This window comes from Paroedura picta, chromosome 11, assembly GCF_049243985.1.
Source record: "Paroedura picta isolate Pp20150507F chromosome 11, Ppicta_v3.0, whole genome shotgun sequence".
NCBI lineage: Eukaryota > Metazoa > Chordata > Lepidosauria > Squamata > Gekkonidae > Paroedura > Paroedura picta.
Window position 1 is genome coordinate 40975248 of NC_135379.1, and position 12180 is coordinate 40987427.

Below are 12180 nucleotides of genomic sequence, written 5' to 3' on the forward strand. Positions count from 1 at the left end.
CTGGTCCGCTACGTGCATAACCATGCAGTTTGCATTAACCCTTTGAGAGACAGTTGAAGACAATGTCCTTGATTGACTGAAAAGCCTTTAATAGGTTTGACCACATTAGTTAACCCTGATGAAGCCTAGGGAACTTCCTGTATCACCAACTAGTACTCCAGAGATTTCACTGTGGGCCCAAATCCCCTGGGCAGGACCTCAACCCCCAAGTGCATTCTGAAGCCTCATTGAATGCACACACATGAATGAGAGGCTAACTTAATGCTTTGCCATTTATTTCAAAGAGAAGCTTGAAATGTCTGATGCAATAAGGGGGAGTTTCTTATGTCAAAATGACATTATTGTTATTATTGTTGTTGTTGTTTTAATAGTTATTCCCCACCACTCCCAAAGCTGGCTTGTGGTGGGTCACGTAAGTCCATAAAACCAAGTCAAAAACTCCCTTAAAAGGACAACAAAGTAAAAACATAGCGGAAATATAATCTCACCCCAACCCTGCCCCGAGGGGAGGGGGGAGGAAGGAGGGCTAGATGGCTCAAGATGTTGCATAATGCTGGACAATAAACAATAGATAGATAAATAGAAGATAAAAGATAATGACATCCTTTAAATGCTTTCATTGGGAAATTGTCTGGAGGACCTCCTTTAAAAATATATATATATGATTCCTTCTAGACTTTGTGGCCGCATTTTCTGCTACTACTGCTGCAACCACTACGCCCTGTCAAAGCACACTGGCAAGAAGGAGCGCTGCTGCCGAGCTTGCTTGAAGAAAGCAAACGCTGCCCCCAGCGACTCCGAATCCAATGCTGCTCAAGAAGAACCACTGAGTTTGTTCGCCTCGCCCTTGTCTCTGGTTCGTAAAGTTATGGGTGAGTCCCTTTCTGTAGCGTCATGGGAGTCGGTTCCCCACTAGATGTTTTATGGCTGTGTGAGACGCTTTCATAATATTTCATCCTTGCCTGCACAGAATGTTCAATACTGTAGAGCAGGGGTAGTCCACCTGTGGTCCTCCAGATGTCCATGGACTACTATTCCCATGAGCCCCTGCTGGCAGGGGCTCATGGGAATTGTAGTCCATGGACATCTGGAGGACCACAGGTTGACTACCCCTGCTGTAGAGCAAACACAGAGATAGCCTCTAATCAGGAACAGCCTTTTAGGAGGAAATAGCACTTGTATTATACACATCCACATTTTAAAACGACTTCTGTGGTGGGTTGGAATCCAGCCAGCTCTTTTGCTGTAGTTTCTTCCTGTCTGCAGCCCCGCCTGCCCATTCCCACATGGCTTTTGTCCATGTAGTGCCCATGATCCACTAAATAGCCCTTTTGGGACTCCTCCTCCCTTTTTCATCAGGAAAAAAGGTTGTTGGATCCAATCTTTGTTCTTTTACTTGGTATTCTCTTTTCCGAGGAACAATTATATGTGTTGGTAGGTGAATTTACTCCAGGCCAGGATGGATTCTGGAGATTTTTGGTGGAGGAATCACTTGGGCATGAAATTAGGGTCATCTTGGTTGGACAGGTAGTTGTGAGTTCCTGCATTGTGCAGGGCATTGGACTAGATGACCCTGGAGGTCCCTTCCAACTCTAAGATTCTATGATTCTGTGTTTTCTCATGGATGAAAATGGACATGTTAGCAAATGAAAGTTGTTAGCAGCCATGCTGGTCCAAAAGGATAGATAGGTGGGTGGATTCTCATGCAGTCAAATTCTGTTCATCTTTATGTACTTATGTATCTAATCCATTTGTACCCCTCCTTTCTCCCGGATGGGAACCCAAAGCACCCCCCTCCATTTTATCCCCCCAAGAACCCTGTGAAGATAGGCTAAGCTGAGAGAGTGTGTCTGGCCAAGGGTCACCCAGCCAGCATCTGCAGCATGGAAGGGGATTTGAACCCAGGTCTCCCAAATACTAGTCTCACATTCTTGAGCACTAGACCACACTAGCTCCGGCACTGCGAAATCCCAGAATACATACTAACTTGATGCAGAACATGTTGTTGGGGGATTAACAATCTTTCCAACTCTAAAAGGCATCTCTCCTTCCCCTCTTTTTTGATGCAGTTACACCAGAAGCTTCTAAGCCTGCAGAGGAGGCCCCATTCGATATAATCACCGATGAGGAAGTGGGCCAATTACAGGAAGAGGATTCCCTCCCTAACGAAGGCCAAACTGAAGAAGAATCCCTGGACCGTAGCATGACTGATCTGTGAGTAAACATGATTTAAACAAAGTTATCAAGGAGTCAGGCATGAGGAAAGAAGCACTGGGCTGCCAGCCTGTCTTCCACGTTGCTGACCCTGCCTCTGCCAATTTCCCCCTTTCTGACCAAGTGCTCAAACTAAAAATGACCTCAGGAGGGGGAATTTTGGGGGCCAGAATTGGTGGGCTCGGGAATGATGAACTTCTGTTCCTGCCTGCCACTGCAAATGGCCCCCGGCCTCTGCCTTCCACATGATCTTGGGAAAGAGAGGTTTGGTGCAATTGCAACCACTGAAGAAGTAACAGAAAGTGGGATTGAATATCTGGGACCCCGTTCTGGTTGCAAAATTATTTAAATAACCTAGGATAATAAATCTCAAGAAGATACCACTTTTTGCCTATTGGTTTCGTTTGCTTTTGGGTGTGTTTCGGGGGTGGGGGAGGCTGAGCGGCAAATTGGAGGCCTGTAGCAGCTGTGAGTTGGCGGACTCATGCACAAACTTTCTCTTTATTTTAATAAATATTTTTATTTTAAGAAAACAGAAATATAAAAGACAGAATGGGTCATATAACAAATCACATTCCTCAAAAGTTGTTATATACTGCAGAGTATATAGAATATATATATATTTTTTTCTCCCCAATGTCCTCCTCCATAACTTTCACAATAATCCTTATTATTGACTCCAGACTCCAGACTCCAGAAGTACATATTCTGCATTACACATTTAATCACTTTTACATATTAACTATAACCCTTTATATATCAGAATGTAAAAAGATATCTTTTAAACATCTCACAATAAAAAGAGAATTAATAATTCAAAACTATTATGCAAATTCAAATTCTTTATACATTTATATTCCAGTTTTGTTCATAATTATTTGTTCTCTTAAGTTCTGCATCCATTTCACTGTCCATTTTTTCACTTCTTCTAATTCAAACAGAAGTAATAACTTATATTTCCATTGTCGTAAATGATTTTATGTTTTATAATCAGCTCTTAGAGCTCCACCTTCCATATTAATTATTTCCTTTAATCTTGACAGTGGCCATTAATATAGTAACCATTGAATATTAATTCCTTCATATCTAATATCTTGCCAAGATTTAAATTTCCCCTTTGCATTAAGCATATCACCATATTACACACACTTTCTCTGAACAGGAAATTTTGTCTAGATTCAACCCAAAGGCTTAAGCTCATGAAATGAGATTTTGGTCAGAGCAGTCCAAGCTGAGAAGGACCTTTGCCCGAGACTTTGGTGGCTCCTACTAGGCTCAGTGGCGAAATAGTTTGCCTGTACTTACACATGAGCACATGAAACTGCCTTATACTGAATCAGTCCATTAAAATCAGTATACTCAGACTAGCAGTGGTTTCGTATCACCTACTGGCAACTGGAAATACTGGGGATTGAACCTGGGGCCCTCTGCATGCCAAGGAGATGCTCTACCAATGAGCCACAGCCCCTCTCTACTGGGACAACTATATGTTATGTTCTAAGTGGGATGCGAAACCAAAAAAGGAAAGCAAAACCCAACCTGAACAAAAGCCAGGAAAAAATCTTTACAAATATTTAGTAAACAAAGTGCACTAATTCAATATATTAAAAACAAAGTAAAAATAACACATATCTAACTGCAAACGACAGAACAGACCAAACGCATTTCGACCCCGAGGGGTCTTCCTCAGTGGTCAAATTAATGTGTGGAATGCTCTTTTGTACAAGATCTAAAAGACTTGCTGGGTGGCAAAGAAAAATCTGTTGGGTGCAGCTCCAAATAGCCTTTCTAAAGTATCTGATTTGGAGCCCACCTTCTAAAACATGTATTATCTGTGGCCACCACTCTCAGCTTTTGCCTAGCTCTACATCAAGAGTACATTTCCATGTGTGCCAGAAAAAGCTTTGTCATAGTGTAAGCATCTTTAAAATTAAAAGATTCATGCTACAGTAATTCAAGCTGTACACATGGCTTGCAGTTTCCTATATCAGGCCAGGAAGCTAATATCTCTTACTCTTACTTACCAGCGATGAGCTACAAAGAGAGGTAAATTTCACATTTTAATTCAGTCTTCCTGTTGAAATCCCTCATGAAGCAGCTGCACTTCAGCACAGTCCAGCCCTTTCTCAGAAGGTGCCTGCAGCAATCAGGAATGCAATGGAATTAATAGGCACGCTTGTCGTCATGTAAGAAAGCTTTCACAGAGTCTGGGAACAGTACGGTTTCACTGAGAAAATGCACCTTGTGGCGTTGGCTTATACAAGTGACCAGAATGAAGCCGCGTTCAGGACATCAGGCCGTGCTCTGCTTACAGTGGCTGCAGGCTCGTTTCTTCTACATTGTTTGAAGCTGTGCAGGTCTTTGAACCATCCTCTTCGGTCATCTGCCATTGCTTTGCCGCTCGTCGATATCTGGCACACCCAATACTTTTAGCTATTTTCTTCAGATTCTTCCTAAACTTCACTCCAATGAAGAAGTAGAGGATAGGGTTGAGGCAGCTGTGGAAATAGGCGATGGCTTCTGTGATGATCAGTGCGTACTCATAATACCTGTGGAGGAGGATGTGCCGGTCCACGACACGAATCAGTTTCAGCAAGTTGTAGGGTGCCTGCGTGCAAATAAACGCCATGACGATCGCCAGGACTATCTTCACTGACTTGTGTTTGTCGAAACCCTTGGCTTTGAGCAAAGTGTTTATAATGGTGTAGTAGCAAGCGAGCATGATGAGCATAGGGCAGAAGAACCCAAGAGACAGTTGAGTGACTTCAATGGATTGTTGCATTTGAAGCGTCGAATAGTTTGCCTGGCATACTACTTTGTCGTACTCAGCCTGTGTGCTGTACACAAACTGCGGTAACGCAAAGGCCAAGGAAACCATCCAAAGCGAAATGCAGATTGCCTTGCCCCAGATTGCCTTCTTGGATTGGCTGACGTGGACCTTGGTGGCTTGGACAATGGCAAAATATCTCTCAATGGTCACACAGGTGAGGGTCAGCATGGAGCCATACAGATTCAAGGTGTAGAAGCCCCGGATGACCCGACATGCCAAAGTGCCAAAGATCCACTCGTGGGCGGCGGAGTATGCCCAGAACGGCAGTGTCCCAAGAAAGCATAAGTCCGCTGTAGCCAAGCTCACTAAAAATACGTCTGTCATCGTCTTTACTTTCTCGAGGAAAACAAATACAATGAGAACCAGCGTGTTACCAGACACTCCAAAGAGGCAAGCAAATGAGTACATGCAGATGAGGAAAACTTTGCTAAACTTTGGGAAAAAATCATTGTTGTCTTCTTGGGACACTGCTCTGAGGAATGCCTCATAATCCTCATCGGTGCTCATACCTGTAATCCACAAACATTTGACAAAGTGTCTAGTTAGGTGATTCCGGGGCTCACAGGGCATCCCTACATTGCTACAAAACTCTGCATATGTCTATTCAGGCAGTACAGCAATGCCAGCGATAGGCTTGAGTTTGGGGTGCCTCGTCTTTCACGGAGAGGGAAGGAAGCTGAGCTGTACCAAGCTTCAAATACACGGGGTCATTTATCTAGTGTGGCAGCACTTCCAAATACTAGGCTGGACCCAGGTTAAATTTTCCAGGAACAGAAAGGGGGGCAATTTCTCCCCTCTGCAGATCCCCAATGTTGTAACTTATGCTGCCTTAGGGGCTCCCTGGCCCCCAGGAAAAACATTGGCAGGAACCTTGTGTTCCATAGTTACAGCTGCCTTTTATTAGTGGGAGGTTTTGGGGTCCAAAACATTCTCATGAACTGTAGAAACCAGCCAAATGACTTGTCTTCAAGCAGCAGCCCCTGAAGTGACTTAATCCTGTGGTTTGAGCTCACATTCAAGGTGTGTAGACCTAATTGAATTAAGGAAGATCAATGGCTTTCATCTCATCTCTCTTTGTTTCCAGATTATTACACTTTGTAACGAATAGCTGTGCCTGCAAGGAGTTGGGGGATGTCCGTGCCTCCATGGACATGCCCTGATCTAGTACAGTTAGGGAAAGAATGTGACCATATCCCAAGATTAGGCAAAAATCGCAGTGTCAATAACTCTGAAGCTGACTAAGGCTTCTTTGGGTCAGCTGGTGACTCAGTGGTAGAGCATCTGCTTGGCATGCAAAAGGTCCCAGGTTCAGTGCCTGGCACCTCCATTTGAAAGGTACAGGCGTTAGGTAATGCAAAAGCCTGAGATCTGGGAGAGATATTGCCGGACTGAGCGAAAAATACTGGCCTTGAGAGATGTAAACTGCACATGAGCAGACAGTGTGATGCAGTGGTAAAAAAAGGCGAATGCCGTCTTGGACTGCATCAGTAGAGGCAGCACATCAAAGTCACACAATGTTGGTCAGACCACACCTGGAGTACTATGTGCAGTTCTGGGGGATAGGGGGGGCTCACTTCAAAAAGGAAGTGGACAAAACTGAGAGAAAGGGAATTCTTCAGATCCTCAGTTGATAGCAGTCCTGGTAACATAATAGTGATCAAACACATTTTAACTTTAGCTTTTCTTCCCAAGTCCTGTTCAGATGTCTCTTTCGTGAATCTGATTTGGGGGACTACATTTCTAGGGGAGACCCAGGTTGCATGATTGGACTGGGGTTTTTTTTTGGGGGGGGAGAGTATTTACAGCACGGACATTTTTAAACGGCTTGTCTACCAATCATTCCTGTCTCTAAATGAAACGACAGCTCATAGCTAAGTGGCATGAGCCGTCGAGAAACCCATTCCAGTACTGAGTAAAACAGCCTTACTTCACAAGTTGGGCCGGACAGAAGCCAGCGGTCAAGAAAGATGCTTTCTCCTGGTCTCTGAAACAAAAATGGCACGTTTCAACCTAAGCTATCGCATGACACATAATAACAGAGTGATAGGCATATTGAAAACTTAAAGTATCAACCCAGCTGGAACTCAGCCGAGTAGCCAATCAGAAAGGAATTTGTGCTGGTCTTGGGGGCAACAGATGGAAATAGGGCATTTATGGTTGTTCTCCTTCCCTGAGTATACAAGAAAGGGCCACAAGAACGAAGCAGCCTGCTTAAGTTCACAGAATAAGCACTTCTGTCAGATGGCTATCTTGCCTCTACTTAAGGAGAACTCACCACCTTCCGAGGATTCCTGTTCCACTGCGGAGTTGCCTCTAACTCAGTGGTTCTCAACCTTCCTAATGCCCTGACCCTTTAATACAGTTCCTCATGTTGTGGCGACCTCCAACCATACAATTATGCAGGTGTTCTTTCACAGAAATTAAACCAAAACTGACCAATGGCGTGAAGATCCATGGTTCATGATTGTATATCAATTGTTTTTTTTCCGGGGTTTCTCAGTTGCCTCTTGTCCCACCATGCCGATCTTGCTCTTTTCCACTGCTCCAGACAGACAAATGTTCTATCTCGATCTACCCCACAAGGCTGCTGTGTGGATGGCATCCCTGCTTGCCCTGCCATGACCTCTGTGAAAGGGTCATTCGACCCCCAAAAGAGTCCCGACCCCCAGGTTGAGAACCACTGTTCTGATTTGGTGTAAGCATCAAACTATAAATACAAATCAGTATTGAGATGCTTTGAGAGAGGGCAGAGTTTTTCTTTTGTAGCTACACCGTGTAGTGCTATGAAAATGAGGTGAAAGCTTTTAAGTGTGTCACTGGAGTTGTGCAGGAATTGTGCTGGGGCCAGAGGCAGTAGCTGGGAATTCCAGTATGGTATCAGGCATGCAGACTGAACTGGATCAGGAAGAGTTAATGAGCAAGACTATGGAAGAGTAAGGACCAACAATTCAGGTATGGAGAAAACGTGCAGGTGTGTAAGGCATAACGATAAGCCATGGGGGTTCTGGGAAGAGGCTGCATCCCACCACAGAAAAGCCACCTTCAAGTACTTGAAGGGCTGTCACGTAGAGGATGGAGCAGAGTTATTTTCTGTTCCCCCAGAAAGTTGGATCAGAACCAGTGGGATGATGTTAATTCAAAAGGATATTTGGCATAACATCCAGAACAAGTTCCTGACGGAGTGGTTCCTTAGTGGAACAGGCTTCCTCGGGAGGTGATGGGTTCCCCTTCTTTGGAAGTTTCTAAGCAGAGGCTAGATAGCCATATGACAGAAATGCTGATTCTGTGAACTCAGGCAGATTGTAAGTGGGTGGGCAGAAGGGCTTGGCTCTTCTGGCCCTTTCTTGCACACCCAGGGAAATGCATCTCCACTTCAGGATCAGAAAGCGAATTTCCTCCAGACCAGACTGGCCAGGGATTCTGGGGGTTTTTTGGGGGGAGGTATCATCTGGACATGAAATTGGGGTCACTGTAGGAGGGCAGGTAGCTGTGAATGTCCTGCATTCTGCGGGGGCTGGACTAGATGACCCTGGAGGTGCCTTCCAACTCTATGACTCTAAAGGCCGATGCTCAGTGGAAAACCTGCCTGCTAACATTCTAGGCAACCTTTTGATTTCCTAGGAAACCCAGCAAAACCAGCACTATAGATGAGATAGCTTTTATCATTCTAACATCTTCTGTTGTTTATCATTCTAACATCTTCTGCCATGGCCCTTTAATGCTTGGTTTGCAGAACAAGTTCCTAAAAGACAAACTGAAGCATCTGTCCAGATCATAAAGAGGAAAAAAGAGCAATGGTATCATAGGAAGGGGGAAAAAAATTTCATTGACTTGTACTGGCCCTTCATGTTTTACATACATTTCTTGAGGGGGAAGAATCTATAAAAACGTAGATAAAAAACAAAAAAGATATATATATTTAAAAGCAGAAGTAGGAAACTTAGTAAAAAGACAGTAAACTCTGAGCATGTGAAAAGTGCGTAAGGGTATCCAGAGCCACAAATCCATGAATGTATTTCAGATATTATAAAGGCGGAGTCACTCTAAAACTTCCACAGGTAAACTAACCTGTAAAATAATGAAACAACAGCAACAAAACTTGACAGAAATGTGATTGGCTGACTTGAAGTGTTATCACCTAAATGAGATAAAAATTGATAACGGTTTGAGGCTCCCATTTAACCCATGAAGAAACCAGAGTCATCTGTCTCAAAACCCACGCTATCAATATGGCATTCTGATCTAAACATTGCCCCATATGCAAAGTCTGTGGGACCTTGCTAGTTCTTTAGAAAGTATTGAATCAGAGGAAAACCTGATTTTTAAAGATTAACATTACTTTTGTGTTCTATTATATGTATCCAAAGCTTTCTCAAGGTTTTGCCAACTTACGAATGATCTCAAGGACATTTAATAATTTGCCTTATCTCCAAACTGGCTGTAGTGAAGTTATTGACAGTGCACTGTTTCCTGACATATAAGGATTAATAAAAATTTCCATGTTGCTTGCAAGCTTGCAGAGCAAGCCATTTCTACAAGGAAAATTTCCAATAAGTAAACTGGATCCATACGACCAGTTATTCAGCAGTCTAAAATGGCTGATTCATAGCCCTATCTATTCTATGACAACCACATCTCCTTAATCTGCTTTATAATAATGTTCTAGTTGTGTATATTTTTGTACTGCCCTTTGCTACGACTCTGGGTGGTTTACATAAAACATTTTTGAATATTCACATAGAATACTATCAAAATCAATATAACAGTATAACAATAACAACACATAAACTGGAACAATTAGAACGGCACTTCAACAATAACTTGACAATCCCTCAGTAGGTTCGGTCCCTCAGTCTGGGGGGCACCTGTAGGTGTTATGGCTCAGTCGGCCCCACCAAATGCCTGATGGAAGAGCTCCTTTTTGCAGGCCCTGCGGAATTGTGGAAGTTCCGGCAGGGCCCTGATCTCTTCGGGGAGCTTAGAATGGTCCAGATGGGTTTGATGGTGTTTTCTAATCTCTTCAAAGCCTGGGTGGAAGATGGAATAGGGCTTGGAGGTATAAAATGTAATGCTGAATGAAAGGGAGTGAAATAGATGCAGCTTTGGTGTGTAATATCTGTCTGGAGATCAGTGGCATGTTTAAGATCTGAAAATGCTTATAAAACTGGGAAGGAAGACTGGCTTCCAACTCTGAGAAGAATTAGGAGTAGACAGGCTATGTATTGCATTGCATTAACATTGTAGAGATTGGCAGTAACAAGGAACTAAAGATACACATGCATACATTTGTGTGGAGCTCTCCCTAGTCAGACTTGGCCAGGATACAGAGCCCCAGAAGATGCTCAGAGTGGCCTACACCTTCTGCCAGACTCTCTTTAACAAAGCATCCTTGGGCGAATATTTGAATAGCAGCTGCCCACCCCCTGCACCATATACTTGTTATTGGAAACATGAAAGAAATCCCTCATTTGAAAGACAGCAGACTGGATAAAAGAACCAATTACATCTTGCAAAGCTTCTTCTCCCTGTCCCTGTATATATTATAATTTTCCATTTGAAACAAGGGGAGGCAGGCACTTACCTTGCAGTGAGGGAGAAGTGATAAAGAAGATGTAACTATCAGTCAACCACAGTCTGATGAAGGCGGTAGCTTTGGGTATTTATGAGAATTCTTGTGTCAGGGATTTCCTGGGTTTTTTGTGTGTGTTTTTTAATATACAACAAAAGCAGGCGCGGGGGAACCAAAAAATTTATGCCCAATATCAGACCCATCAAAGTGAACTTATTTGTCATTTGAGCTACATTGGAGTGTGTGTGACATCAAGTCACAGCTGATTTATGGTAATCTCATAGAGTTTCCATAGGCACTTTGCCATCGCTTATAGCAACCCTGGTAGTCTCCCATCCAAATACAAACTACAGCCAACCCTGCTCAATTTCTCATATCTGACAAGATCAGGCTAGTTTGGGCTGTCTATGTCAAGGGTGGTATGTGTGTTTATACATACGTTATATGTACGTTACGCAGGATTGAGGAATTATATGCTAAACACAATTGTTCCACAATTGCAGCAATAATCATAAAAAGAGACATTACACTGGAAGGCAGCTTAAAGAAGAAAGATTTTAAATCTCTTATAAGGGCTTCTTACATGTTGGAGGTGTTTCTGTTTTTCGTTTCAAGATAGAATGGTATAAAATTATGCACTGGGTGGATAAAGCCCGGCCAGTCAGTCCAACTTTAGTGCAGTCATTCAGACAAAGTTATACATAAACAGATTCATAAGAGACCCAAACAGCTACCTGGGCAAGAGAAGAGACCTTCATGAGGCACTATGCCTTCGACCTCCAAGACAAAAGAGATTGTCAGTTTGGGAGGGCGGTTCTTCAGTCCTTGTTCTCCTAAGGGCTCACCCCACCTCCAGAGGTCTTAGCTCGTGAAGGTTCCAATGTGGGGCTGCACAGCAAGACTGTAAATGAAAACGGTGTTGCACTTACCAATTACCGTTGTTCATTGAAGTGTGCAGAAACACATCCCCTCCCCCCGTCCCCGCTGTGAGCCTTTAGTCTTGGGGGCTCGGCTGATGTATTCTGGCCTGGGCTCTCAGCGGCGGATCGGAACTGAGGGAAGAGGGGGCGCTCTGTCCATGCCACATGTGCATTTCAGCATTTCACTTACAGGTAAGTGCAGCTCCGTTTTTCTCCCTCTTCTGAAATGCTAGAGCTTGAAGTCACTCCAATTAAGTTGACCGACAGCAGATCCACAAAAGACGAGAAGCATTTATTACTTTAAAAGGGGTTTAGATAGATTTAGCCATGGTAACTAAGGAGCCTTCACAGTCAGAGGCAGTAAACCTCTGAACACTGGTGCTGTGTGGCAACATCAGAGGAAGACTCTGGCCTCTATGCCCTCTTTTGTTGGCCCTCCAAGGCCACCAGATGGCCACTGTGTCAAGCAGGACATTCAGCTGGATGGAATGCTGGTCTCATCTAGTGGTGCTTTTCATATTCTTTAGAGTCTTTGTGCCTTGATCCTTTTCAGTCACCATAAGTCAGCTGTCACTTGACGGCAAAAAAAGTACAGTGGTGGTGTTAAAAAATTATCCACCCCACGTACCAAATATGCTAGCTATGCT

The 12180-nt window shown here is 43.7% G+C and overlaps 2 protein-coding genes across 8 annotated transcripts in view; one reads left to right on the top strand and one right to left on the bottom strand.

Moving 5' to 3' along the window:
* Positions 1–12180, top strand: part of FYCO1 (FYVE and coiled-coil domain autophagy adaptor 1) — a 54187-nt gene that overhangs the window by 32525 nt on the left and 9482 nt on the right. For all 3 annotated transcript variants that reach the window (XM_077304506.1, XM_077304508.1, XM_077304507.1), the window contains exons 13-14: positions 676–872; positions 2070–2214. In XM_077304506.1, coding sequence (XP_077160621.1) covers positions 676–872; positions 2070–2214 — 342 coding nt within the window. The remainder of the gene's footprint in view (positions 1–675; positions 873–2069; positions 2215–12180) is intronic.
* On the bottom strand, positions 2774–10878 carry CXCR6 (C-X-C motif chemokine receptor 6). Of its 5 annotated transcripts, XM_077304513.1 has the most exons (4): positions 10626–10878; positions 9113–9182; positions 6972–7028; positions 2774–5553 (listed from the first exon to the last, which is right to left on the bottom strand). In XM_077304513.1, the coding sequence occupies exon 4, from the start codon at positions 5549–5551 to the stop codon at positions 4523–4525; it is 1029 nt and encodes a 342-aa protein (XP_077160628.1). In that variant the 5' UTR covers positions 5552–5553; positions 6972–7028; positions 9113–9182; positions 10626–10878; the 3' UTR covers positions 2774–4522. The 5 variants fall into 5 exon arrangements, with proteins under 5 accessions (XP_077160628.1, XP_077160629.1, XP_077160627.1 ...); XM_077304514.1 differs by lacking the exon at positions 9113–9182 and having other exon boundaries at positions 2774–5376; XM_077304512.1 differs by lacking the exon at positions 9113–9182.